The 24,336-nt window shown below is 39.6% G+C and overlaps 2 protein-coding genes across 5 annotated transcripts in view; both read left to right on the top strand.

Annotated features, from left to right (window-relative positions):
- Positions 1–5,726: 5,726 nt before the first annotated feature.
- Positions 5,727–10,470, top strand: LOC125892349 (protein shisa-4-like). The gene is made up of 5 exons (XM_049582325.1): positions 5,727–5,910; positions 6,197–6,353; positions 6,470–6,627; positions 6,920–7,069; positions 10,010–10,470. The coding sequence occupies exons 1-5, from the start codon at positions 5,835–5,837 to the stop codon at positions 10,138–10,140; spliced, it is 672 nt and encodes a 223-aa protein (XP_049438282.1). The 5' UTR covers positions 5,727–5,834; the 3' UTR covers positions 10,141–10,470.
- An 8,263-nt stretch (positions 10,471–18,733) lies between these two features.
- itga7 (integrin, alpha 7) overlaps positions 18,734–24,336 on the top strand; it is a 52,019-nt gene continuing 46,416 nt past the window's right edge. For all 4 annotated transcript variants that reach the window (XR_007449720.1, XM_049582232.1, XM_049582227.1 and 1 more), the window contains exon 1: positions 18,734–19,199. Coding sequence is in view for 3 of the 4 variants with exons in the window: in XM_049582232.1 (XP_049438189.1) it covers positions 18,982–19,199 (218 nt within the window). In the remaining variant the exon portion in view is untranslated. The remainder of the gene's footprint in view (positions 19,200–24,336) is intronic.

The raw sequence follows: 24,336 nt of genomic DNA, 5'->3' as shown, positions 1-24,336 counted from the left end.
TCCATGTGGTTCTCACCTCTCCGGTGGCCCGTTTAACTTTGACAAAAAATATATGGAAATGAGAAATGGATATGTATTTCTTAAAAAAAAAAAAAAAAAAAAGAGGAAATTATTAAGTTTTACAGAGTAATACAACATTTGTCATGCGCCACCAGGGAACAAAAACATGTATTTTTATACAGAGGTAATGGTTATTATTATTAAAATTTTAATCATCATTTATTATTATTGTAGGGTTAAAGTGATTCTTAAATTCTCCAATTATATAAAAATGTGTATCTATACACCAAATAAAAAAATGTTTTAACATTTCGTCAACTAAATTGTGCGTCATTCAGTCTACGCTCTAGCTCCTTTTCCCTCTAAATTTTGCTGAACCATGACAGTGGTGGTTAGTTTTAGTCACCCTAGTGAGGCTACAGATTTCAAATCCAACAAAAGTTAAAGTCTTTGAGGAAAATAGAGAATTTAATAGTGTGTTGACAGATTTGTTTGTTTTTGCTGCAAATAATCATAAATAGCTGACTGCACAGTAGCCATCTTGTAGTAAGACAAATCGATGAATGCTCATTTAAACTTATTAGTAATGTTGATTCTAATTTAGCCTTAATAGACTATAAGGCTAGAATATATTTTGCAGCTGGAGACAGATTTTTTGGGCCAAAAATAACTCTTCTGATAGTAAAGGTAACCCCTAAACTACACGTTTATATTACTTAATAATTGAATACACAACAAGACCAAGACACAGAACATATATCAGTCTCATTTATAAAAGTCAAAATCACACTCATGAGCAGCCATACAAGCTCAGTGCCGAGGTGCTTTGACCTGCATGCTTATGTCAGCATTCGGATGTGCACTCAAATACATGTTGATGTTTAGCTGGTGTTATGCCTGCTGTGTATGTTCGCCATCTGAATTGTAGCATGTTAGCATGCTTACATTTGCTGATTAACGCCAAACATAGCTGAGGCTGGTGGAAATGTTATTATGTATTTTGCAAGTATGAAGTCACAAAGCAAAGTATAAGACAAATTAAAATTGTGACCTGATGATGGAGAGGATCAGTGCAAGTCATTCTGAGGGAAACATGAATGTCTTTGAATCATTCCTGAAAGAGGAATCTAATATAATATAATTAAGTAAGTGTTGTCTGGTCTAAAATTCAGTTTAGAGTATTGAAGTTTACTTGGCACTGATGGGGATCCCTGACTTGCAGTTAGAGCAGCCCAGATTATGGATTGATTATTATTGATTCAAATGGAGCAGATTTGTCAGCGAAACATTTAATCTGTGAACTCTACTCCAACACAGTATGACAAAAATAGGTTTAAAGTTTAGTAGGGGAGAGCGGGGATGATTGTAACATGGGATAGTTGTAACACTTTGATTATCTCCAATCAGCACTCTCCCAGCTGGCACTGGAATTCAAAATGACATCAGAAAGATGTTTAAATTTGGTTTAAATGAGCTGACTATATTTTAAATCTCTAATGACGTTATATTCCACATTGTCTGGACGTTAACATTATATGTTTTGCAGACGTGGGGTTTTGCTCTCCATACCTTACAACTGAATGTCGTCATTCTATGTCAAGATGACGTTGGCATATAAGACATTTAAAAGACAATGGATTTACGTTATTTAACAGCACACCATAAAACCAACAAAATATCACCGTTATCAGTCGTCAGTATTCTACTTCAATTTGAAATTGACATTAGATGTCCTGACATCACAGCCTAAATTAAACCAAATATTAATGTCTTGTAGAAACATTGCCTGCTCTGTTGTTAAATTTATCAAACTTATATCATGTTAATTATTTGCCATTGTAAATATCTTTCATGCAAGATGTCAATGCTAGTGTTTCAGCTGTTAGTTGTGAGGTAAGCAGGTGTGTGGCAGCCTGAGTCTGGATTAGTTGTAACAACATGAAGGAAAAATATCAGAATCTACCCCAAACAAAGTTTTAATAGACTTGGCTCACATACACGATTGCAGTAAAGACACACAGAAACACACACCAACTGGACCTATGTTTAAAAGTGTTAAACTATTATAGCTTAGGTGTTTGTCATAATCCTTATTTCATAATGCTACTTTTCACCTCAGGCTATGTTCCAACTATCCCAATCTATGGGGCGAATTGTAACATTTACTCCTTGTGTTTTATTTTCTGTTTGTGTAACGGAGCAAACAGCTATACTATTTAATAGCAGACACATGTAACTAGTTTGAACCAGGCCAGCAAGAAGTGTGCCAGGCTTTGCATCCAGCTTTCGTTGTGGCCAAACAGTGGTACTGCAATTTCGAGGGTCCGTCACATGATGTCCTGCGGCCCAAAAAGACTTTTTCCCATTGACTTCAATGGCAAAAGAAACGCTTGTAAATCATGGATACTTTTTTTTTTTAGCCTCATAACCACCACGAAATGACTTGTTTCACCATCAGGATTTAATCCATTTGCGTCAATAACATGTACAAACTCTAGAAGAGCTGCAAGATTAAATAATTTTTCCCCACTGAAGTTGGCACAGTGCTAAACCAGCCACCAGAAATTGGCTGCACTGTTGTAGTCGGCATAGCTCAGCTGCCACAAGTAACTAGCGTGCTTGCTCTATGGGCTTCACAGTACGGAAGAAGCTCGGATCATCAGGATGATTTTATACATGACACTTGAACCATTTTGGCTTCATGGGCCACTGACCAATTGTCATACGAAGGAACGGGCGCCACATTCAATGCTGTATTTACTTGAGCACTGAAAGGTCTATGGTCTGAACGCACAGGCTTAAAAGAGCTCTAAGATAGACAGAAATGTCAAAAATGTTACAAACATCCCTTGAAATGTCAATACTGTTACAACTATCCTCAGGCTCTGCAACGCTGTTTACACCAAATTCCTACCCGTGTTTTATAACGTAAAAACAGTCACATAAGATGTTTTCTGCCTCTTTTTTAGGTGACAGGAGTGAAAACTAGTCAACATTTGTTATGTTATGGTTTGAGAATGATGAAGACAGAGAACAGTTAGACACAAAATAGGATGTAGCCTCCACGGGATTATTTTTCATGGCATCTATGAAATGGCATCAATTTTCCTAAATAATGTACACATTTTTATATTATTATCTCAAATGGCTTGAGAAATCATTTCAGGGAGGACCCAAATGCAGAGTAACAGGCAGGTTGAAGTTTTAACAAAAAGCGTGCTTTAATGCAGCTGATTAAAAAATATCCAGAACAGACAGGTAACTAAAAATCCAAATGAAAGAAGAACTAAAACTGAACTGAAACCCAACTGGAGATGCACACAGAAAAGAACTTGAGGAAGAGAGGACACCACACAGACTGGGACAAACACAGGAATGAAGGAAGGACGAACTGACGAGGAACAAAGGGAAACACACAGGTATATGTACACAGAAAACTAATCATAAGAACAAGACACAGCTGGAGTAGGAGGACACGGGCAAAAGGAGGGAAATGGGGGTTGGCTATCAACAAGGGTGTGGAGGGGAACACTAGGGCGGAGCAAACAAGACTAACACAGAACAGGTGTGACTCTAAGAGCAGGGAAGGACTAACGAGACAGGTGTGACAGACAACAGGTGGGAAAACACACAAAGACGGAGTAAAACCAGACACGACACTCGAGGAGAGAATTTACAAAATAAAACAGGAAGCAGATTAAACATGAATGAACAACATGAAACAGGGAACACTAACAGAAAACATCTGGCCAGTAGTTTTTGAGATGTTTCAGTCTGAACTAACATGGTTGAAAAGAAGAATGGAAGAAATTTAAAGAATATGAATATAATTACTCTGTAGAGTCATTAGTATAAGACAAGCACATTAGCAACTGACTTATGTTAGCCAGGAATAAGAACAGAACGCAAGGCTTAAGCCATGGAGTCAAGATTGGGGGGGACCAAATCTGCACACCCCCACCCCCCCAAAGACACACACCCTTACTTCCTGCATTGAAATTCTAAAGTAAAATATGTACAAATTCATTAACACATGAGATACGTTTCTTTTTTTTTTTGAATGTCAAACAGACCAAAGTGAACATGGAAGAAATATTATCAGATAACAAGTGGTGTCTCTTGCTCAGATAGCCTACATACCATTTCTGATCTGAATGACAATAATTTTTATATCAAGAAACACTGACTCATTTTTTGTACTAACCATACCGTATAACTAACGCTACTTCTATAATCTGACTGATAGGGTAACGCTACTCATTTTCTCACTGTTCTTGCTTTGCTTCTTTTCTGAGACTGGCCAAAAGAAAGCTGAATGTCTCTGCCACCCTTCCTCTTGCTCATGATGACTCACTGTGAAATTACACATGCAGCGCTAAGGTTATGAGAGACACTTCCAAGTTCAAACTTCACGCAGGCTTGTTGTGAGCTAGCTAGTTGGCTAGCTAGCCAGCTAGCTATTACAATGTGGTCACATTCAGTGCAACATTGCAAAACAATAACCATTCATGACATTAAAATTTCATAACACTTAACAAAATCACAATAAAGAGTTACAATATAGCCTACGTAACACTCATATTACATTCTCGTTTTTCACTTTTATTCAGTAATGAATAGAGAGACAAATTTACATTGCCTGCCTGGAATGTTACCCATATGATGGCAACCATGGCAACCAGCCCTGGCATTCTGCTACGGCAACTCCACTTGGACAAACCACACGCAGAACTGCAATACTTGAACTGATAGCAATAATAACGGGGATTTGTTATGTTTAGTTAATATTATGATGATTACATTATTTCGGATGGTGGTATGTGGTTGCCTATCATAGAATAGCAATGAAAAAAAAAACAAGTTTTTTTTTTGTTGTTGTTGTTTTTCAGTTTTAAACTGACTACTGTCCTGACAGAATGCCCTAATATCACAAAAATATTAATGAGTTAACATCTAAGCAAGAATACACATACTGTTTTACATTCAGTAAAAGGGATACTCCCTCTTCTTTCTGTTCCTTTTTTTTTTTTTTTGTATGACTTAAGCCCAGTAGTAAATGAATTGAGAATATACTAAGTAAAAAGCACATGCATAATAAGCTTAAGCTTCAGCCTGCATCTTTTTGTTCTCTATTTTTTGTTTTCCCTTTTAATTTAAAGCCTTATTGCTTTTTATTCTTTATCATTGCTTATATTTTGGAAAATTGCTAACAAGGACCTAAATACATTTCCACTATACTACACTATCGAGGGCGTGCTGGTGAATCAAAGAGCAGCTCAGAGGAGAGTGGGTGGAGGCAATAAACAACACTTGTTCAAAGCAAGTTTGGGTGGATCCACATATTGCCTAACCGCACAGGGAAAGGAACTGAAAAGTAGCAATGCTACAGCACATCCACCTGTGGCATGAATTTCTATGAGATGTTTCAGTTTTAAGGGTTTCCTTTATTACCATAGAGGGGGGATCAATGTAAAACCTGCAAAAAAGTAGTTTAAAAAGTTCATTTTAACTTAGTGTGTTCAGCTAAAGAGAGGTGAAATACAGCCAGTGTAAAAAGACACACACACAGCTTGACTGTATTTAAATGCAACTGTTTCTTGTCTTGTTCGTCTGTATTGAATTAGTTGTTGTGACACAGTTTTTATGCTCTTGCTTGGCTCGTTTATATGGAGCACTCCCTTCTGCAAAAAAATCTTTCATAAATCCTCCAGTGACAAGTCCTCCTCATGAATTGAGGAATGCCGTAGGGCTACTTGCTATGGGTGGGACAGACAGACAGATTGAAACGATCGTCTCACTGCAGAGTAAGACGCATTTGCTTATTACACTATATCATGGCAGTTACGGTTTCGAGGGTCTTGTCCTGTCTTGTGTGCGTCCTGTGTTCGCTCCTGATCCAGACTGTATGGGGTGAGTTTTTTATCAGCAGGTATAGGATGTTTACACTGTCCTCAGTCAAATGCAGACGGTTACAAAGTAAAGCCAGTATGACTCAGTCAAGTTCAGTCAGTTGATTATTGAGTGCCACAGTTTCATAACTACTTTAATTTTACTTTTTAGTGGAGATGACACCTGTTTTGAGCTTGTGTACATGTATTTGCAACTAATCTGTTACCAGTTTTGTATTACTGTAACACCTGAGATAACTTCCCACCCTCACCTGTCTTCACCTCACCTCGTGCTATATATCTTACAGCTGAAATTTGCACCAGCTACGTGGATGCAAATGGTAACCAATATCGAGGTCAGCAATGTGGCAATTACTACTGCTGTGGAAACTGCCATCAAAGATCCTGCTGCAGTGACAGATCATATCGGATTAGTCAAGAAGACCAACAACGTTGCTCTAAAGGGTGTGCTCCTGCTCCCAACCTGTGTTTAAAAAAACACAAGACAGTTGCAATATGAGAAACGATTTCAGCATTTTTAAGAAACTGAAATAGCTTTTTTTCTGTGTCTTTTTCCTCAGGAGTGGCCATGGGAAAAGCAAACTTGGTACGCTCCTTGGAAGCATCTTAGGGTCTCTTTTTCCCATTATCCTCTGTGTGGGTGTCGTCATCTGCTGTATGGCTCCTTGCTGCTTGTTCTACAAGAAGTGTCGAAAAGGACGCAGCCGAGGGTCCCAGGGTAGGACACATTTTTGGTCACAGTTTAGTTTGTGCACGCTCTACATTGTACAACTTTTAATAAACTATATGTGCAAGCAGTTAAAGGAAAAGTTTGACATTTTGGGAAATATGCGTATTTGCTTTCTTGCTGAGAGTTAGATGAAAAGTTTCATGTCATTCTCACATCTGTATGGTGAATATGTAGCAGCCAGTTAGCTTAGCTTAGCACAAAGTATAGAAACAGCTTGGCTTTGTTAAAATTATATGGACTTTATTTTCAAATCAAACTGAATGTATGACTTCACCAACAGCTCCCCCCACCATGATCGGCGGGCCCCAGCTTCCTTTCCCCCCCTCCAATAATTACCCATCCCACCCGGGGGGTTACCACTCCGTACCTGGCCAACCTGGATTTGGAGGCCTGCCCAACCCTTCAGCACCACCACCATACATGGGAGGAAGTGAGTTATTTTCAGACATTTATAAACTAAGAAGTAGCAGGCCAGTCGTCAGAAAAAAATGTTGGTATTGTACATTTCTGCAACCTACTGATATGTGACGTGTACGTTTCATGTCGTATCACATAGCTCAGACTACATGTAGAATTATTTTTATCAGCATTTCATCTCAGTCTTGTCAGTGTGTTAGAATCATGTAATCAGAACAACACAATTCAACAGGATTTTTTAATCATGTAGCCCATCAATCACTCTTGTCTGAATGTAGCTATTTTATTCCATTCCATTTCCATTTTCATCACTATTTTAATCATGTCAATATTTTATCGTGTAGGCTAATCAGGGATCAGGAAACTCACTCATTAATAGGTACGGTGGGGATACGCTGATTTTAAAAGTTGGATGTCAGCGTAACCTAAAGGATGAGCCTGCCATTTAGGTGAGCTAATCTATATTTACCCTAATGTCTCTCTGTGACTGGAGTTCATAGACTTCAGTGCTTGGGTGGGGGGACTATGGCTGCAATCAGGTGTGGGGTGTGACTTAAAGGCATGCTGGTAACAGTTGATATATGTAGTTTTATAGCAAAAACAAAGCATAACACGAGGTCACAGTTTACCTAAATAATGCTGTCCCCATAGACTGTATATAAAAATGGATGTAGCTACTGTGACGTTACCCATTGGTTTGTGGATTGCTGTTTTGAAGCCTCAAGTTCGGCATTTCAGCCATGGCCATCTTGGTTTTTTGGGGCCAGAAGTGACCATATTTGAACAAAAAGTTGGAGCTGTGGAGGAGCGAGGGGTGGATTTGACTCAGACTGTAGCAACCATTTGCACACAGCTTGTCACTCAGACTAAAATGTTTTTTTTTTATTTTGTTTTTAGTTTTTACCAGGCTGTTAACATGTTTATATCTGCTGTACAGTTGGGTATTTTAACATGGGGGTCTATGGGGACTGACATTGATGAAGGACAGTGACATAAAACACACAAAAAGACAGTTCAGAACATGTCCAGTAGTGTTTGTAGCGATCAAACCAGGTATTATAAGCCAAAACATGATATTTTCCTAACCCTAAACAAGTGTTTCTGGTGCCTGAACCCATCCACACGTTATCCACAGTGCTGTCACAGCATAAAATTTCACAGTTTCACATATCTGCTATACATTAAATGTACAAATGTAATATATCCGTGGTTTGCACAGACATACAATGCCAACATTTATTCTGGTGATAAGGTTTTATAGAGCCTCCACGTGTAGCAGGCTTGGAGGATTTCACCCAGTTGATCAAACTAGCCCACCTCAATGTTATGTATCAGTTGGTGTTGTGATTATGTATTTAAAGGGTTAGAAACACATTGTTTATTTTTTATTGTCAACAAAACTGATAAAGAGACCAAAACCTATGAGTAATGTATCTTACTAATGAGTATTGTGTTTATGTCTAAAGTCTGATATATCATATTTCTCTGTACTATGGAGCTCCACTGTTGTCCAAAACCAAAGTAGGAGGAGTTTTTTCGGGTGCCCCTGGTTACCAAAGTAAAAGTTTCCTTGACTCACAGACTCTACGACTTGGAAGAAACTCCCTTGATCAAATAATCAATACCAAAGATGAAAAAATAGCTTTTTTTCTTTTACAAAAGGTCAGAGTTACATGTTTGTGTACTTAAAAAAATGTGGAGGTCAAGGCTCAAGGGTACTGTGGTATTTTGACCTTTGGATAAATCCTTAATTTTTTAAAACGTAAGTTGAAATCAGTTAAAACTTAGCCCGATAACATAACCCTATTAGCTTATCACATTATCCAGTCGAGTCCTATGTTTGAGGATAGTGTTTACAATAAAAGTTGAACCGGTGATACAGAATGGGGAAAAACACATTTGTAACTAACGGACCCTCCCTACTTAAAAACGTACAAGGAGCCACCCTTTGGGTCACATTACTATGGTCATGGGCGGTTTAGTTTGAGTCAGTCCAACATGCACAGTTCTGTTGTTGACAAAACTCACCAGAGCACCAGATGTGTATGAATCAGCATTTGACAACAGCCCCAAACAAATCTGCTATTTACGCCTGATAGAGAAATATTTGCTAAAAAACTACAGTGCCCAAGTATTAGTGGGAAATCATATAAACTTTTGACCCTTTCACAACCCAGTTATGTTTCAAACACAAAAAAATATTGTAAAGCTGGATTTTTACTCTCACTTCTCATTAGCAAAGTAAATAAATAAATAAAATAAGATAAAATACAATAAAATAAAATAGAATTAAATTAAAGTAAATTAAATGTATTAATAATAATAAGAAGAAGAAGAAGAAGAAGAAGAAGAAGAAGAAATTGGTTTGGATACTTTAGGTGTTATTTTTTCCTGTGTATTCCAATGGATGAAGAATATTAATGCAGCAAAACCATGAGATTATTTATTTTTCATTAATAGGTAACTCATATCAATAAATAAAGTGATGCTTTAAAACATATTATATATTGTTTTGTATTTGTCATCACAACTCAAAATATCCTAAATTTTCAAAGTATCTCCAGAAAACAGTATGTTGAAAACCTCCTGAGATTAATAATCTGTGTACATAATCAATAAAATGCAGTACAGGTTGACTGTAACATTAGAAAATCAGATCAGAACAGGATCTCCCTACACTATAGATTTTCCGGTGTGACTCAGATCCGCTGTCCATTCCAATGGATAGATTTCTTTTCTAAAAATACTGCGTAAACATTGTCAATCTTTTATATGATTTTTTTTACACGTTTACTAGTTTACTTTGAACACAAATTATGTAATTTAACAATATGATTAATAGACTGAAACTTGCCTTGCCCTTCCTCCTTACCTCATGGTCGGCCATGCTAGTTAAAAAAGGGGGCGTGGGAAAGATACAGTAACAAACCAAATATGTGATTTTTCTTTTTAGATAATCCACCTCACGGTCAAGGTGGATTCAATCCAGGGATGCCGATGGTGAACTTCATCGGCCCGCCTTTAGAATCAGCGCCACCTTCAAATGACAATGCACCACTGCCTTACAACCCTGCTTACTCCTGAACTGCATAGTTAGAACACTACATGCCTTGAAAAGCTGGTTGCACCACCACTGTCAAAGGCATGTGAAATGTGTGGGTTATGGTGTGTTGATACGGTGGAAACCCTCTTTGCAAGGCGTTAAATCCAAATATATCTCGGGAAAGCTGCATTGTTCTAGTAATGTGTTTGCAATATAAACTACTTTAATGTATCGCTTTATCTTGCTGCTGCTGCTTTTTACGGGTAAACCTTTATGAATAATGCTTCAGTGATATGAATAATGCTTCAGTTATGGCCATTTGTTTAGCAGTGTCCTTACTTTTTGTGTTTAGTGTTGAAGAAATGTTGAATTTTAGGAGAGAAACACAAGAACTAAAAGACACATTTCAAGTCAGGATAAAAAAAGAAGATAAAAAAATTAAAATAAAAGAAAACAAATTATATAACAACAAACAAATAAGCTACATTAAGCATGGGATAACAGTTAAGGTGATATTTATTCTGAAAAAATCAGTATTTCTTTGCAATTTAGATTCATTCACATGTTCTGAACAAACATCACTTTAATTGTTGCACTCCGTTTGTGTTTATTCTGAGGACAACTGAGGAATTTGGGGATTTTGGGAGCTTTTATTACAGTTTGTACAGTTTGTGTGATTCTTGGCTTCAGTAGTTAGTTAGATTATTTGGATGTGTGTACCCTACACCCTGTTTGACCTTAAACTGTGGTGAAATTATGATGAAACATGTATGATGAAAATGTTTCTTTTTTAATAAACTCCATCTGCCACTAGAGGTCGCCTCTAACCTGCTTTTGTTTTGTCTAGAAAATGGAACCAGTGGGAAACTGTGTGCTGCTTGCTGGAGCTGCAAAGCCATGTTATCAAGCATATTATTTTACATGTGAGACAATAAACCTCTGACTGTCTCATTGTGATGATGAATACTTGTAAGTCCAGGGTTAAATTCACAGGTGCTGTAAAGATTCATGGTTAGTTGTCCTGTTTTATTTTTAGGGACGATTGCAGACTATAAACTGAGTCTGATGGGTACCATAAAAACGCTGGGTCATCCTCTGTTGCCTTTAATTACTGTAATATATAACTTTAATTTTTCAGTGACTGCAGAGAGAATCCAAAGTGCCACAGCACTGAGGTAAGCCTTGTGTCGGCTCATTAGCTGGGTCAGAATATACAGAGGTATCAGCTGTATAATTAGTCTGAAGTCCAATGTAAAAGGGATTTAACATTTTGATTTGAATTGATTTAATCTTTTTTTTTTTTTCATGCAAAACATTTCATGGTTCCAGCTTGCAGCTGCAAGAGTGCAGGTGCTTCAAGGTAAGGTTGGAAATGACACTGATGGAATCCTGTTACCCATGTGTAGCCCAAACAGCTCCAACACTCGGTTGTGGAAGGAAGTGGACCCCATCTGCAGCTTCACAATAGGTCAGCCCTTAATCACCGGGACATTGTTAGATATGTGCAACAAGGAAGGGGACCATCCTGCCACATGGCAACCCTATCTCCAACTGATGACCCCAGTGATGCTTTTCCACCTCAGTTTAATTTAGGCAGCCTAAGTTTTCTCCTTTTAGTTTCTCCTCTCCTCTGCCCTCTCTTCTCTCATGAAAATGAGGGAGTAGGGGAGGTAAAGTGTATGGCCTGGCCGACAGAGTAGAGTTCAGTCTGCACAGATATCGCTCCTTGGCTCTGCCTTCCCTGTGCACTTTCTTACTTTTCTATCCATCTAAACTTAAAGGGAAATTTCGGTTTATTTCAACCCGTCTCCTATCGTCCTAAATTTGTTTCAAGTGACTAGTGACATAGAAATAATAGTTAGCATGTTAGCCGTTAGCCTAGATACAGCCGTAGCGTCAGACCTGTTAAAACGTAAATGAACGGGCAACCCTTCGAGTGCAAACTTAGTCCACTAAACAAGCTTTTTTTCCACAAAGACCGCCTCATATCGTTAGGATAAATGTCAGAGAACATATAGAAAATGACATGTAAACGTGTTGTCTTACCTTACCGGTGTGCTGCCATGTTTGTTTATCCCTCTAGCTCTGTTTTCCAAAGCGCAGCCGAAATATGGCGAGAACAAGCAGCGATCTCATAGCGTGCCTGAACAAGCAGCAACAGCTGGAAGGCAGAACCGGACAGTAGCCTGAAAAGTTCATTCATTTATTTTATGAAAGATTTATAGAATAATGGCTGACTTTTTGCCAGACTTTGACTTTGTGGAGGAGGAATTTGATTTTGCAGAGTTTGATGGCCGCCCTTATTTATTTGAGCCAGAATACACTGATGAAGAGCTTCGTGAAATTGAAGAACGGAGGAGGAGAGAGAGAGAGGCACAACAGGTAGAGGACGAGAGAGGAGGAATGGCTTCTGCAAGGCTGCGTAGCTCTGGAGATTGGTGGTGTACCTGTGAATGCTGTGCCCCAGTGCCCACAGAAGAGGAATGCCTCTGTTGCAAGGAATGGGACCGGTTGCAGCCTTATTTTCAAGGTCTGGATGTGACTGAGGACGAGACACCTCCACCTGGAGTAACGCTAGTATCCAGCTGGGCTTTATCTAGAGCTGGCAAGATATATTTCGGCCACGCTTTGGAAAGCAGAGCTAGATGTAAACAAACATGGCAGCACACCGGTAAGGTAAGACAACACGTTTACATGTCGTTTTCTATATGTTCTCTGACATTTATCCTAACGATATGAGGCGGTCTTTGTGGAGAAAAAGCTTGTTTAGTGGACTAACTTTGCACTTGAAAGGTTGCCCGTTCACTTACGTTTTAACAGGTCTGACGCTACGGCTGTATCTAGGCTAACGGCTAACATGCTAACTATTATTTTTATGTCACTAGTCACTTGAAACAAATTTAGGACGATAGGAGATGGTTTGAAATAAACCGAAATTTCCCTTTAACTCAGTGGCTTCGACTCAGAAACCCTCAGATGACACTATCACTCCAGCCTTTAGTCTCATGTATGTAAAGGGTCTCGTCCTAAACTGAATCAAGCTATAATGAAAATAAATAACTACAACAGTAAAATCCTGCATTGATATTAATGCATGGATTATCTCATCTTATCTTATCATACTATATAATGACGAAAACTCTGTCTGTCTGTGTGTGTTTGTGTGGGCGTGTCTGTTCCACGTTTTTCTCGTCACTGACTCGGTCAGTCCATGTGAAATTTGGCACAGTGGTAGAGGGTCATGGGAGGATGCGAATGAAGCAATATTACATCAATTGGCCAAAGGGGGGCGCTATAGCAACTGATTGAAATTGCAAACTTTGAATGGGCATATCTCATGCTCCGTATGTCGTAGAGACATGAAACTTTGCACAGAGATGCCTCTCCTCACGAGGAACAAATTTGCCCAGGAACCCATAACTTCCGGTTATATAGATTTTCCGCCATTTTGAATTTTTTGAAAAACACTTCAAATTGATCTCTTCCTAGGAAGTTTGACCGATCTGCATGAAACTCGGTGAACATAATCTAGGGACCAATATCTAAAGTTCCCTCTTGGCAAAAGTTGGAAAACTTACTAAAACTGAGCTTCTATAAGGCAATGAATATTGCGCAGGGCGTGGCTCATCACATAAAGGTGTATAACATCTCAAGGGTTTCACCGATCACCATGCAACTTTGTAGGCATATGACCACACATAATCTGAGGGGACCCCTCCATTATTGACCCCATCAAACAAAATGGGGGCGCTAGAGAGCTAATTTCTTATCTAGGCCTAACCGCCATATGGATTTTTACTAAACTTGGTAGATATGTAGAACAGGACGCCTCAAGGTGACTGGAGAAATTTAACTCTAATTGGCAACTGGGTGGCGCTATAACAACAGAAAAATGCTTAAAAATGGCTAAAATGTGACCGATTTTCTTCTAATTTTTGGTATGACTAAGTCATGGTATGGTATGCTGTACTCAGTGGCTATGGACTAGTAATAATCTAATGATATACAAGTGTAACAGTCACAGGAGGCATTTTTCTGCATTGACTACTGCATATTTCAGCTACATTTTCCTGATTATACTTACATATTGTTATAGCTGTTTAGTTGTTTGCTGTCTCGAGTCAGGAGTTAGTTATTTGTCTCAGCAGTGTGTGCATAAATGAGGATTATATGAGGAGTCTTTAGGACACAAAACCTTGTGGAGCTTTGCAGCAATGCATCAAAACAAAGCAGAAATTCACTAGTTTGCTTCCTAAATCCTCGAAAAATTAAATCAGAGTTACATAAATCCATAAAGTTGTAGCTAAATGTTGTTATCTACAGTCTGACAAAACCACTGTGCTCAGTTTGGCCACTTCCTTTGGGATCATGTGCAGTTAAATAGCCCGAGTGGGCGTGCTTTCATTTAATCCCATAATAACCAGCACCACTCCCTCTTATAGCATCCCACACTATCCATTAATCAATACAGTAATAGTGCTGACTGCGGCTGTCTCAGTCATCAAAGTGGAGGGGCGCTATAACAGGAAAAACGACCCTGCCTCCGTGTGTACTGCTCCCTGCTCGCCGTCTAAAATAAGATCTCTCCTTGAGGTGTGGCTCAGACTACTAATGAGCACTTCGCCGGTGTCATGGACGTTGTGGCAGATAATCTTTAAGGCCAGCCATCACTTCTGCTCCCTTCTTCTCCATCCCTTTCTTCCATCCTTCCCTCTGACTGTGCTTTGTTCTGTCTGAAGGCATTCTTGTCTGGCCTCCTGCCCGAGCTGCCATTAGGATGTTTGCAGCATTTTCTCGACATCCCACACCATTCCTTTCTTCTTCTTCCTTTTCTTCTGCTCAGTGGCGTCCTTCTGGTATTTATAAGTCGGAGCTGCCCAGCATACAGAGAGTGGACAGGAGTCACACTATGTTCTTGGATATCAGAAATCAGCCTTTTGATCAGGTTTGAGATATTTATTCAGGACACTGAGTCAGTGAGCTGTGTGTGGGAGCAACTGCTGACAAACTCCCCAGTGCGTGCTCTCACTGCGGCCAAGATGCTCCAAAGAGATACATGCATGCTGAACTTTCCCACATGCCTGGAAACACAAACAGACTTGACAGCATTATTTATCTTTCAGTATTTTTAAATCAGTTTCCATCATTGAAGATGAGTGATAACAAGTTTCCAACTGTGTTCATGTTTTGCTATTTTTACATCTTTTCCATCTCTTAAGATAATTGCTAACAAATGATCTATTTAAGGTACAAAAACCCCCGAAATGTTAGCTGCATGACTCAAGGTTTGGCAGTGGTGGTTGATTGGTGACTGTGGTCCAGATTTAAATGAAATATCTCATCTATCCAATATCAGTTATTGGATGGATTGCCATGATATTTGTTATCCCCAGAGGATGGATCCTACCAGCTTTGTCCACTTTTCTTTTAGCGCCAGTGGCAGGTTGACATTTCTCATTTACAGTAAAATATCTCAACAACGATTAGATGGATTTCAATTAAATTTGGGACACACACTCACGTCCTCCTCATGATGAATTCCATGGATTCAATATTCAAATGTGTCCAATATTTTGTTTTATGACCAAATATCAACAAAACTAATGACATACTCTCATCACCCCCAGCTGTAGTTTGTGTTTAGTGCTAATTAGCAAATGTTAGCATGCTAATACATTAAACTGAGACGATGAACATGGCAAACTTTATACCAGCCAGTGTTCATTTTGATAGCTATTTTAGATTTAGTCTTAGTCTTGAGACGAAAATGCTTATTAGTTTTAGTCATCGTCTTGTTTTTGCCGCGGAAAAAAAGTCAGTGACATAAAATCTTTATCATAGTTTTCATCAATAAAATGAACACTGATACCAGCTTAATGTTAGCATCATCATTGTGCACTTGTTAGCATGCTGACATTAGCATTGGGCTCAAAGTAGCTTACAGAAAATACCTAAAATATCTTATTCTGAAATTGTAGATACACTGAGGAGTGAATTCACAAAGAATGCTGATGGCACCATGAATAGCGCATCACTCACAACTGCTATCTGCCCCGTCTTAAGGTCCAATTCACAAAAGATATTGCACTAATGATATTACAGCACAATCACGTCAATAACGTTTTGCAGCTGAATCTTAACAGGGCAGAGAGAAACTGCGTTTGGGATGTAATATCCAAGTGCTTTCAGTGTGCTTCAGTTCCCACCAACTCTCTGCAGACAGTTTCTTTTTGTCATATCTCTGCAGGTTTAGCAGCCACAAAAGCTGCACAGTCCTTTTGTGAAGCCACTCCTCAGTTGCCAGTGTATTGGGTTTCTAACTAAAACCAATGCAGCCTAATGAAAACAATCTTGCAGTAAAGATGGAGCTTGTGGTGCTGCTGGACTGTAATTCATCAGATATTATTGATGTACAGTAAATAAAGTGAACAAGAAATAGAAACACCTGTCAGTATAAGACAATACATTTCGGCAGCATCAGATGAGACTGTATTATTTTAGCAAGGTGTAAAGACGCATCTGAGTGTGCAGTGAAAGCTCATCAGCTCTTATTCTTAATACCACATAAAGGCAGCAGGGGGCAGAGAGGGTTTGACAGCAGAAGCTGGTACATGATGCCAGCATGATCACATGAGAGGGACTCATCCTTGATGATAGTGCCCAGAGACACTAATCTTTGGTCAGTTATAATCCTCCTTAATGTGCAAGTTTTGTTAAGAAGCTTCGCTGCCTCTTTGTCAAAGCTCAAAGCAAACATCTTAGCTGAATTTTCAGATAATAAAATCACACCAACAAAGTCCATCACGTGGTTTAGTCAACTGGAGAAAACAAGCTATTTAACTGAGGATATACTCAATAACTACAATACCTGTTGTACTGGAATGCATTAGATTGTATAGGTGTACCTAATAGAGTGCTGTACCTAATAGAGTGTAGCATATATTACACACAAGAGAACCTCCACAGAATGAACTCTGAGGTTTTTTTCTTGGCAGTGTAAAAAGTAGAAGTGCATTTTTATTTGTTGTGGTCCCGCAGCATTTTCCAACCTCTGTCATCCATATAAAATCTTCATTCAAAGTCTTTGTTTTCTGATATCACCTTCCCGATGTGATCCTTTCTGCACACACAAGTCAGACCTTTGGGATAAGTTCAAAAATAAATGTATTCATCTTGCACGTTTAGCTGCAAATAAAACGATTTACACTTGAATGGAAATATGAACATCCAGGCCAGGCGTTAGAAGAAAACATACGTTTCTGCAAACCCCAAATATGTTACGTTTGCACCTTTATATGTATCATGTCAACATTTCAAAAGTAACATAATCTATAAGTGGATGCCAGCCAAGCTGTTCAAGACTAAGAGACAACAAACTGGCTGTATTTTAGCGAGTCATTGCTATGTTTCCAATGACCTTTTAGACTCCAAATGTGGGTGCTGTGTAGCGACCCGTTGGTGGGGATAGTGGCACAAAAAGGGGTTGTCTTTTACTGAGAAATCACTGCTTTTCCTGCCGGTTGTGCTCACAAAACTGAGTATTTTGAGACAAAACCTGATTTTTTCCTAACCATAACCACATGGTTTTTGTGCGTAACCCTAACCACGTTAACAACAGCGTTGTTCAAACATTAGGTTTCAACGTATCTGCTACACAATAACGTGCAAATCTAACGTTTTTTCTGGTAACTGAGGTTGAATATTCATCTATAAAACCTCACTGTTCAATGAAATCTTAAGTCACATCCCTCTAAGCATTTTCTTTTATTATCCAAAATCCTAACTGAGAAGGTGACACACAAAAGCACCTCATTTTCTCATGTTGCTGGTGTGCAACTGTTGTGTGTGTGAGGTTTATTGTGTGGAACATGACGTGACACAGTGACAGCTGCACACAGACTGACCCGAGAGAGACAGAAATCAGCTGGTTAAAACAGCAGCTGTGGGTGAGAGGGCATGACTGAGGTAGGCTGGCATTAAGCTGTTTGTTTGAGCTACTTGTATGGAAAATCATTGAGGTAAACCACTTATAATTCACATCAGGGAATACATAAAATAACACCTGATGTGCTGTGTTGGAGTCCCGCAGTTTTCCTGATTATGTCTCACTGCTCTGTCACAGTTAAAGGTCTGTAATAAAGTTTCCTGGGTCACTGTGCACATTTAGGCCTCTTTTGTCTCCTTGATTCATTCCAGATCAAGTCAGACGTCAGTGCTTTCAAGCTCAGAGTAAAGAGGAACCTTTAGATTCTTCATGTCTGGCTTTTTAACTTTGAACATCAGTTTTTTCCCTCTTCATGCTCCTCAGATCTACGAGCACCTGCAGCAGCGAGTGGACACAGAGAGAGGCACTCTGGACCGTGTGAACTCCAACAGATAAAACAGTCTGCTGTCTTTTCACCCTCTCTCTCTCTATTCAATTGCCTCCAAGTATCTTGACAACCTTGCCTGGTATTTTGGCAGCAGTCCCTTGAGTGTTGATGTCAGCTGAGAGAGGGGAGGGAGGGAGGGAGTGAAAGAGAGAGGGGAGGGGGAGGAGTGAGCGGGCTATTCAAGGCACTTGTCCTCTGTCTCCCTCTGAGCATAGAGGAGGGGGAGGCGCACATGCATTGAGAGAAACACACACACACACACACACACACACACATATACTAGTGGCGGCCACATTTTCGCAGCCTGCTCTTCAGACTGACAGCAGCAAACGGAGTTGAGAGGCAGCACGATAGAGCAGGGGAGGAAGAGAAAGAGAATTAGAAACAAGGGAGGCATCCACAGAGGACACTACACAGGATTCTTCTCCTTTATCTCTCTGGGAGCCATAAAAGGATTCTCCCCTTCTTGAACTGAACTTGCTCTGCTGCTAAGAGGACCTGCACCCTGCTATGGCAGCCCCATTGGGACATGAGAACACTGTCTCCCCCTTGTCTTGTTCCTCCCATCGTTGGACTATCCTCCTCTGGGCTCTGTTGACCCTTTCAAGCCAAGTGTGGGGCTTTAATCTGGATACTACACACACGCTGCATAAGTTGGGAGACCATGGCACCTTTTTTGGTTTCTCTCTAGCACTTCACCAGCAGCTTACCCCAGAGCCTCAGAGCTGGTGAGTGGGTGAATGCAGCACTGAGCTTTGTGCCCTGTGTGTCCTTTTTGACTTTTTGTTGCACCTCACACACTCAGTTTAAACGTGTGTGTTCTTGTGTCTGCACCTGCTCCTCCACTATACCATGAAACTTCATTTTTGGGGTGGTAAAAAACTGAAATTTGAGTTGTGTGGCTGCTACAGTCAGCATTTCTATTCTGCACTGTCCTTGGATTTGCTAAATCATTCTCATAACTGAACTGGGTGCAGGAGTTTTAGTGTGTTTATGTGCGGTATGCACAGCTAGAGCAGCCTGAGTTAACAGACGATGATTTACAGTAAGTGGAGAGTGGATGAGAGTGGAGCTTGTGCTGAATCAGCTGGCAGGCAGTGATTTCAGAAGAAGGGTTTTTAAGTGATTTTTTCAGAGCAGTTCAGGTCTGATGCTTGTTTCACACACGGGGAGTGGAGATATCAGTGTGTCCTGGAGGCCTGTGTGTATGTGTGTTCATGGGTGAGATGTGTGTGACTGTTTGTTCTCTGATGTGTTTGCCAACAGCTGTTTTGCTGCGTCTCTCAGTGTGACTGGAACACTCATGAGCCCTGTTCCCATCCTCCTAGTATCATGAATTAATTATAGCAGTTCTGCCTGTAAATCTCTGGAAATCTTATGAACGTAAATAAGAGACGGACTTAATATACCTCTCCTGAAGCTTTGCGATTAATATTTCATCCGTTGAGGTGCCAGAGAGACCGTTTTATCATATGGCTATCTATAGTTTTTGTCATTACCCCAAAGAGCTATGCTGCATTTTCCACTACAAATTCAGTTGGCACAGCTAAAGCCAGACATTACATGGTTCCAACTTTGAAAGTTTTCAACCTTTACCTTTTAACAGCAACAGAGCAATGCACAGAAATGTGGTACATGAATATAACCAGCAGTGGCAGAAGTATTCACATTCTGTACTTAAGTTAAAGTGGCAGCACTACAACGTAAAAATACAAGTAAAAGCCCTGAATTTAAAATCCTATTTAAATAAAAGCACAGAGACATTATGAACAAAAAGTACTCAGAGTATCAGAAATAGGTAGGTCTGGACAATATATCAGTCTTACATAGATATTGTAATATGAGACTATATCATCTCTTGGATGTCAAAGTGTCCTAAGTCTTATCTTCTCGTGGTTTTAAAGACTGCATCACAGTAGAGTGATGTAATTTTCTGAACTTATTTTCCAACTGTTTCACTGTTCTTTTATTTACTCAACTAATCATTATCACACCCTTCACATTACTGATGATTATTTGTCAAAATTCCATTGTGTAAATATTTTGTGAGAGCACCAGTCGTCAACCCTATAATATTGTTGGAATAGCAATGTCACAGTCTTTGGTAAAAAAAAAAAAAAAAAAAATATGCTATTTACATATATTTACATTATTTACATTTTAAAAAATGACTCCTGTGAGTGTTAAACTATACATTATCATACAGTACAATATCATATTGGATTAATAATGCATTTTAATTAGCATTTTGCTGCTGCAGAGCTTCTTTTCCTGTTGTTATCATAGATCATTTTAATCTATGAAAATGCATCACATTTAGGAGTGAAAAGTATTATATTCCCAAATGAAATAGGGTAGAAGTATGAAATTATATAAAATGAAAGTACAGGTAGCTCAAACCAAAGTGCTGCATTTAGTTAGCCACTTTGTAAATAAACGTCTAGTGTGTAGGATTTAGTGGCATTTTGTTTAGAGGCAGCCAACTGAAAATTCGCCCGTGCACATGTGCCCTCGTCTTTCTCCAAGAAAGCCCCCTCTGACATTAAATCTATTCATTTTATCCTAAACCACGACTTTTTTCCTAATCTATCCAAGAGATCCCTTTCTGGTAGTAAGCCCTCAAGAAAAATTTGTCTTGACTGCATACCAAGCGTGTAGGAGAACTACTGTGGCTGAAAAGCCTGATCTAGACCAGTGTTTGTCTGTTCTGAGCTACTGTAGGGACAACATGGCAGACTCTGTGGAAGAGGGCCACAGTTGGGAAAAATTTTCCTTGAGTGCTTTCTACCAGAAAGGGATCTATTTGTTAAAGGTAGGAAAAACTTGTGGTTTGGGTTAAAACTAAAAGATTTCTCTCAGAAAGGGCTTTGCATCATGTGCAAGAGGACCGAAGAGGTGCTGCTCCCTACGTAGATATAAACAGCTCATTTTAAGGTAACGAAAACACAACGGTTCTTAGTTTCAGGTGTTTATACAGTAAGGAAAACATAGTTATAAATATAATATTCATGTTTATGCCAATATATCCCCCTGAATCCTCCACACTGGACCTTTATTTTTAAGAGTTAGCATAATTTACTACAGGTCCCTGTCTGTTTTGGAGCTCCATATTTAACCATTGGCTCCTCAGTTTACTCGGGCTGCAGTCACCCTGCCGCCTGGTGAGACCAGGGGAATGACATCAGCATTCACACAGACACACACACAGACAGTCAGAGTGAGGGTCAGGTCACCGTCTGAAACCTGCTCACTGTCCAGCAACATTCCTGGAACTTATTTTAAAAACAGACTAAGAGCTTAAAGTATTGTGTGGCTCACTGCTGTGGCCAAAGTGCAAGAGAGGGACTCCTGAGGAGATGTTGCACCGGAGGAGTTAGTGCCAGGAGGAGACAGGCAATACAGTAAACTGATGTGCTGATGTGATGCAGCTACTGGAAGAGAGTGGGATGAATAATGCTGTTGCCAGTATGCTGTGACATCATATCTACTGTCTGTATAGATGACTTTGTAATGATTTCATCTTCATCTGCTGAAGATAGAAATTCTGAGATTATTATTACTGATTTCTATTTGAGGGTTTGTGTGAAAGCCACATAGAGAATCTCCAAACACTTCATGAGCTAATTAAAGTAGTCCGTTTTCAGCTTTATGACCTTTTGTCATGACCATGTCCTTTTAGTAAGAAATAGAGGAATTTTCGAATTTCTGAGAGCTGTGAGAGTGAGAGTGAACCAAAACAGGATAGCTAAACAATAAGCTGAATCTCGCTCTCAAGCACTTTTAAGGTCTTAAGGTTTTAAGGCCTGCTATGCAGAAACCGTTGCTTTAGCAAAACATTTAAACTCAGCCCTCTCTCCCTACACTGCTTGCCCATACACTGCAAGCTACTAATGTAGGAGCGCTATTTGTTGTAATAGAAAAGTCAGTATTTTAGGAAGCTAACTAAGCTAACTGTTGGCACCTATCTGTCCGACAAAAAAGTGCTCCCCAGTGAGTGTAAAGCGAAAGCCTTTGTCTGCCTTTCTGAGCTTTGACTGCTTGGTGTTTCAACTTGCTATATTTGCATTTTTCATCGCTGTGTTAATGATTTTCGTAGCTTTCTCTTGGATGCATGTGGCCAGTACCTCGTCCCTACATTCTTATAAAGTCTCCACCTCACCTACATGGTGTCACTGTCTGGGGGTATGCGCCCATAAATGTCCCAAATACAGCAAAAAAAGAAGAAAGTACAGACAGAGGGCAGAGCCTCTGTTGATAAATATACCACCACACATTTCTAGTGGGTCATAATTGATGACTGACAGGGATTACGTCTGTAGGGGCTATGATTTATTGGTTTTAGAAAAAGTCTTCATAGAGGAAAGCTCTGGATTCTGATAATTCTATGTGCTGTAGGTCTGTCACTACAACTGATCCCTTTCATATTGTCTTCAGATGGTTGCACTTTGTCATTTGATGCATTGTTATTATAAAAATATTTATTCAAAGTAATCAAATCTGACCTGACCAGTGACTCGGCAGACAGCCAATAAAATTCTGCTGGGAATATAATTCAAAGCTTGTTATTCATTCATGTAACTGTTGCAGTAAAAGAGTGTCAGACATAATTAGATCACCATGTATTCATCAATCAGCCAAATTCCCTGAAAAAGTACATACATCATGATCTCAGCGTCCTCGCCGGTACAGCCCCGATGACTTGATGATGATTTCATCAGCTCTGTAGACTGTGGGAGCTCAAACGTCGACTTGATGTTATTGCACTCTCAGTCAGAGAAATGTATTATTCAGATAGCAACACAGCAATTATCTTTCCAGACTGAACAGTACATTAGCTCTATGGTAGTGCCCTCTATGGCTGCATAGTTTCCAAGATGCTCCCACCGCTCCCATCTCTACTCCTCTGATATGCTGTCTTGAAACAGTTTTCCTCAGACTTACTGTAATTAGATGCCACTGACTCATTTTCTCGCTATAGTATGAAGGTGTGGGTTACTGTCCCCTGTGGTCATTCTGGGTTGTCCTCATTGTGTGTTGTGCCACCAAATTCAATGGTGAAAATGATATCACTGCTTTGATGCTCTGTTCTGTGCTTACTCATGGCTGTGTGAGCTCATGGCACATGGCACAGCCCATAATGTTTAAGTGCTCATAGAAATCAGCTTAGTCATGCTCTCTCAACTCGCTTCTCTGTTTGTTTCCCTAAAGCATCAGAGAAGTTATGAGTATGTAACTATAAAGCAAGGAATCTCTGTCTGTCTGTCTGTCTGTGCATACGTATGTGTGTGTGTGTCCATATCTCGAGAGCTGTTCATCTGATCTACTTCACACTAGGCACATGTATGGGCTCGTGATATCTGATGTGCCTGCAAAACTCCTCCCATCTGTAATATTTTGGTGTGGAATTTACCTCGAGTATGTTCAAAAAGATTGCCGCTGTGACTTTGTACAGTGTTGGGTGCGGGGATTCAGGGCTCTGCAAAGAGTTGAGCAAGTCAACCAAAGCAAGTTGACTGCGGCTCATTGACTGCAGTTTAGATGCTGAATATACTAATGTCATAACCAAACTCTTGGCTCTTCACAGTTGATCATATCGTCCGTAGCAGGCCAGCTGTGGCTCACTGATTGCCATTCACTCTGCACCACTCCGCCATTGCAACTCAAAGACCAAATCGCTTCGCTAATCTAATTCAAGCTCTGCTTTACAACAGCGGTGGTTAGGTCAAATCAAGCAACTAATATACCTATTTTTCAATTAATACCTCTGCCAAGTGTATTTCATTAGTGTTTCTGACTGTGTGTAGCCACAGTGGGTGTGTTTTTAGAGGCCCGCATTTAGTTATTTGGGGGCCCCAGGCAAACACC

This window comes from Epinephelus fuscoguttatus, linkage group LG1 (assembly GCF_011397635.1).
Source record: "Epinephelus fuscoguttatus linkage group LG1, E.fuscoguttatus.final_Chr_v1".
Taxonomy (NCBI): domain Eukaryota; kingdom Metazoa; phylum Chordata; class Actinopteri; order Perciformes; family Serranidae; genus Epinephelus; species Epinephelus fuscoguttatus.
The sequence above is the reverse complement of the archived record's forward strand: the minus strand, read 5'-3'. Positions and strand labels throughout refer to the sequence as shown.

Excerpts from the sequence above, each read along its gene's own strand:
- LOC125892349 (XM_049582325.1), top strand. The coding sequence starts at position 5,835 with ATGGCAGTTACGGTTTCGAGGGTCTTGTCCTGTCTTGTGTGCGTCCTG. Across the intron at positions 6,354-6,469 it reads CAACAACGTTGCTCTAAAGG|GAGTGGCCATGGGAAAAGCA; the intron begins GTGTGCTCCTGC and ends CTTTTTCCTCAG. Across the intron at positions 7,070-10,009 it reads ACCACCATACATGGGAGGAA|ATAATCCACCTCACGGTCAA; the intron begins GTGAGTTATTTT and ends TTTTCTTTTTAG.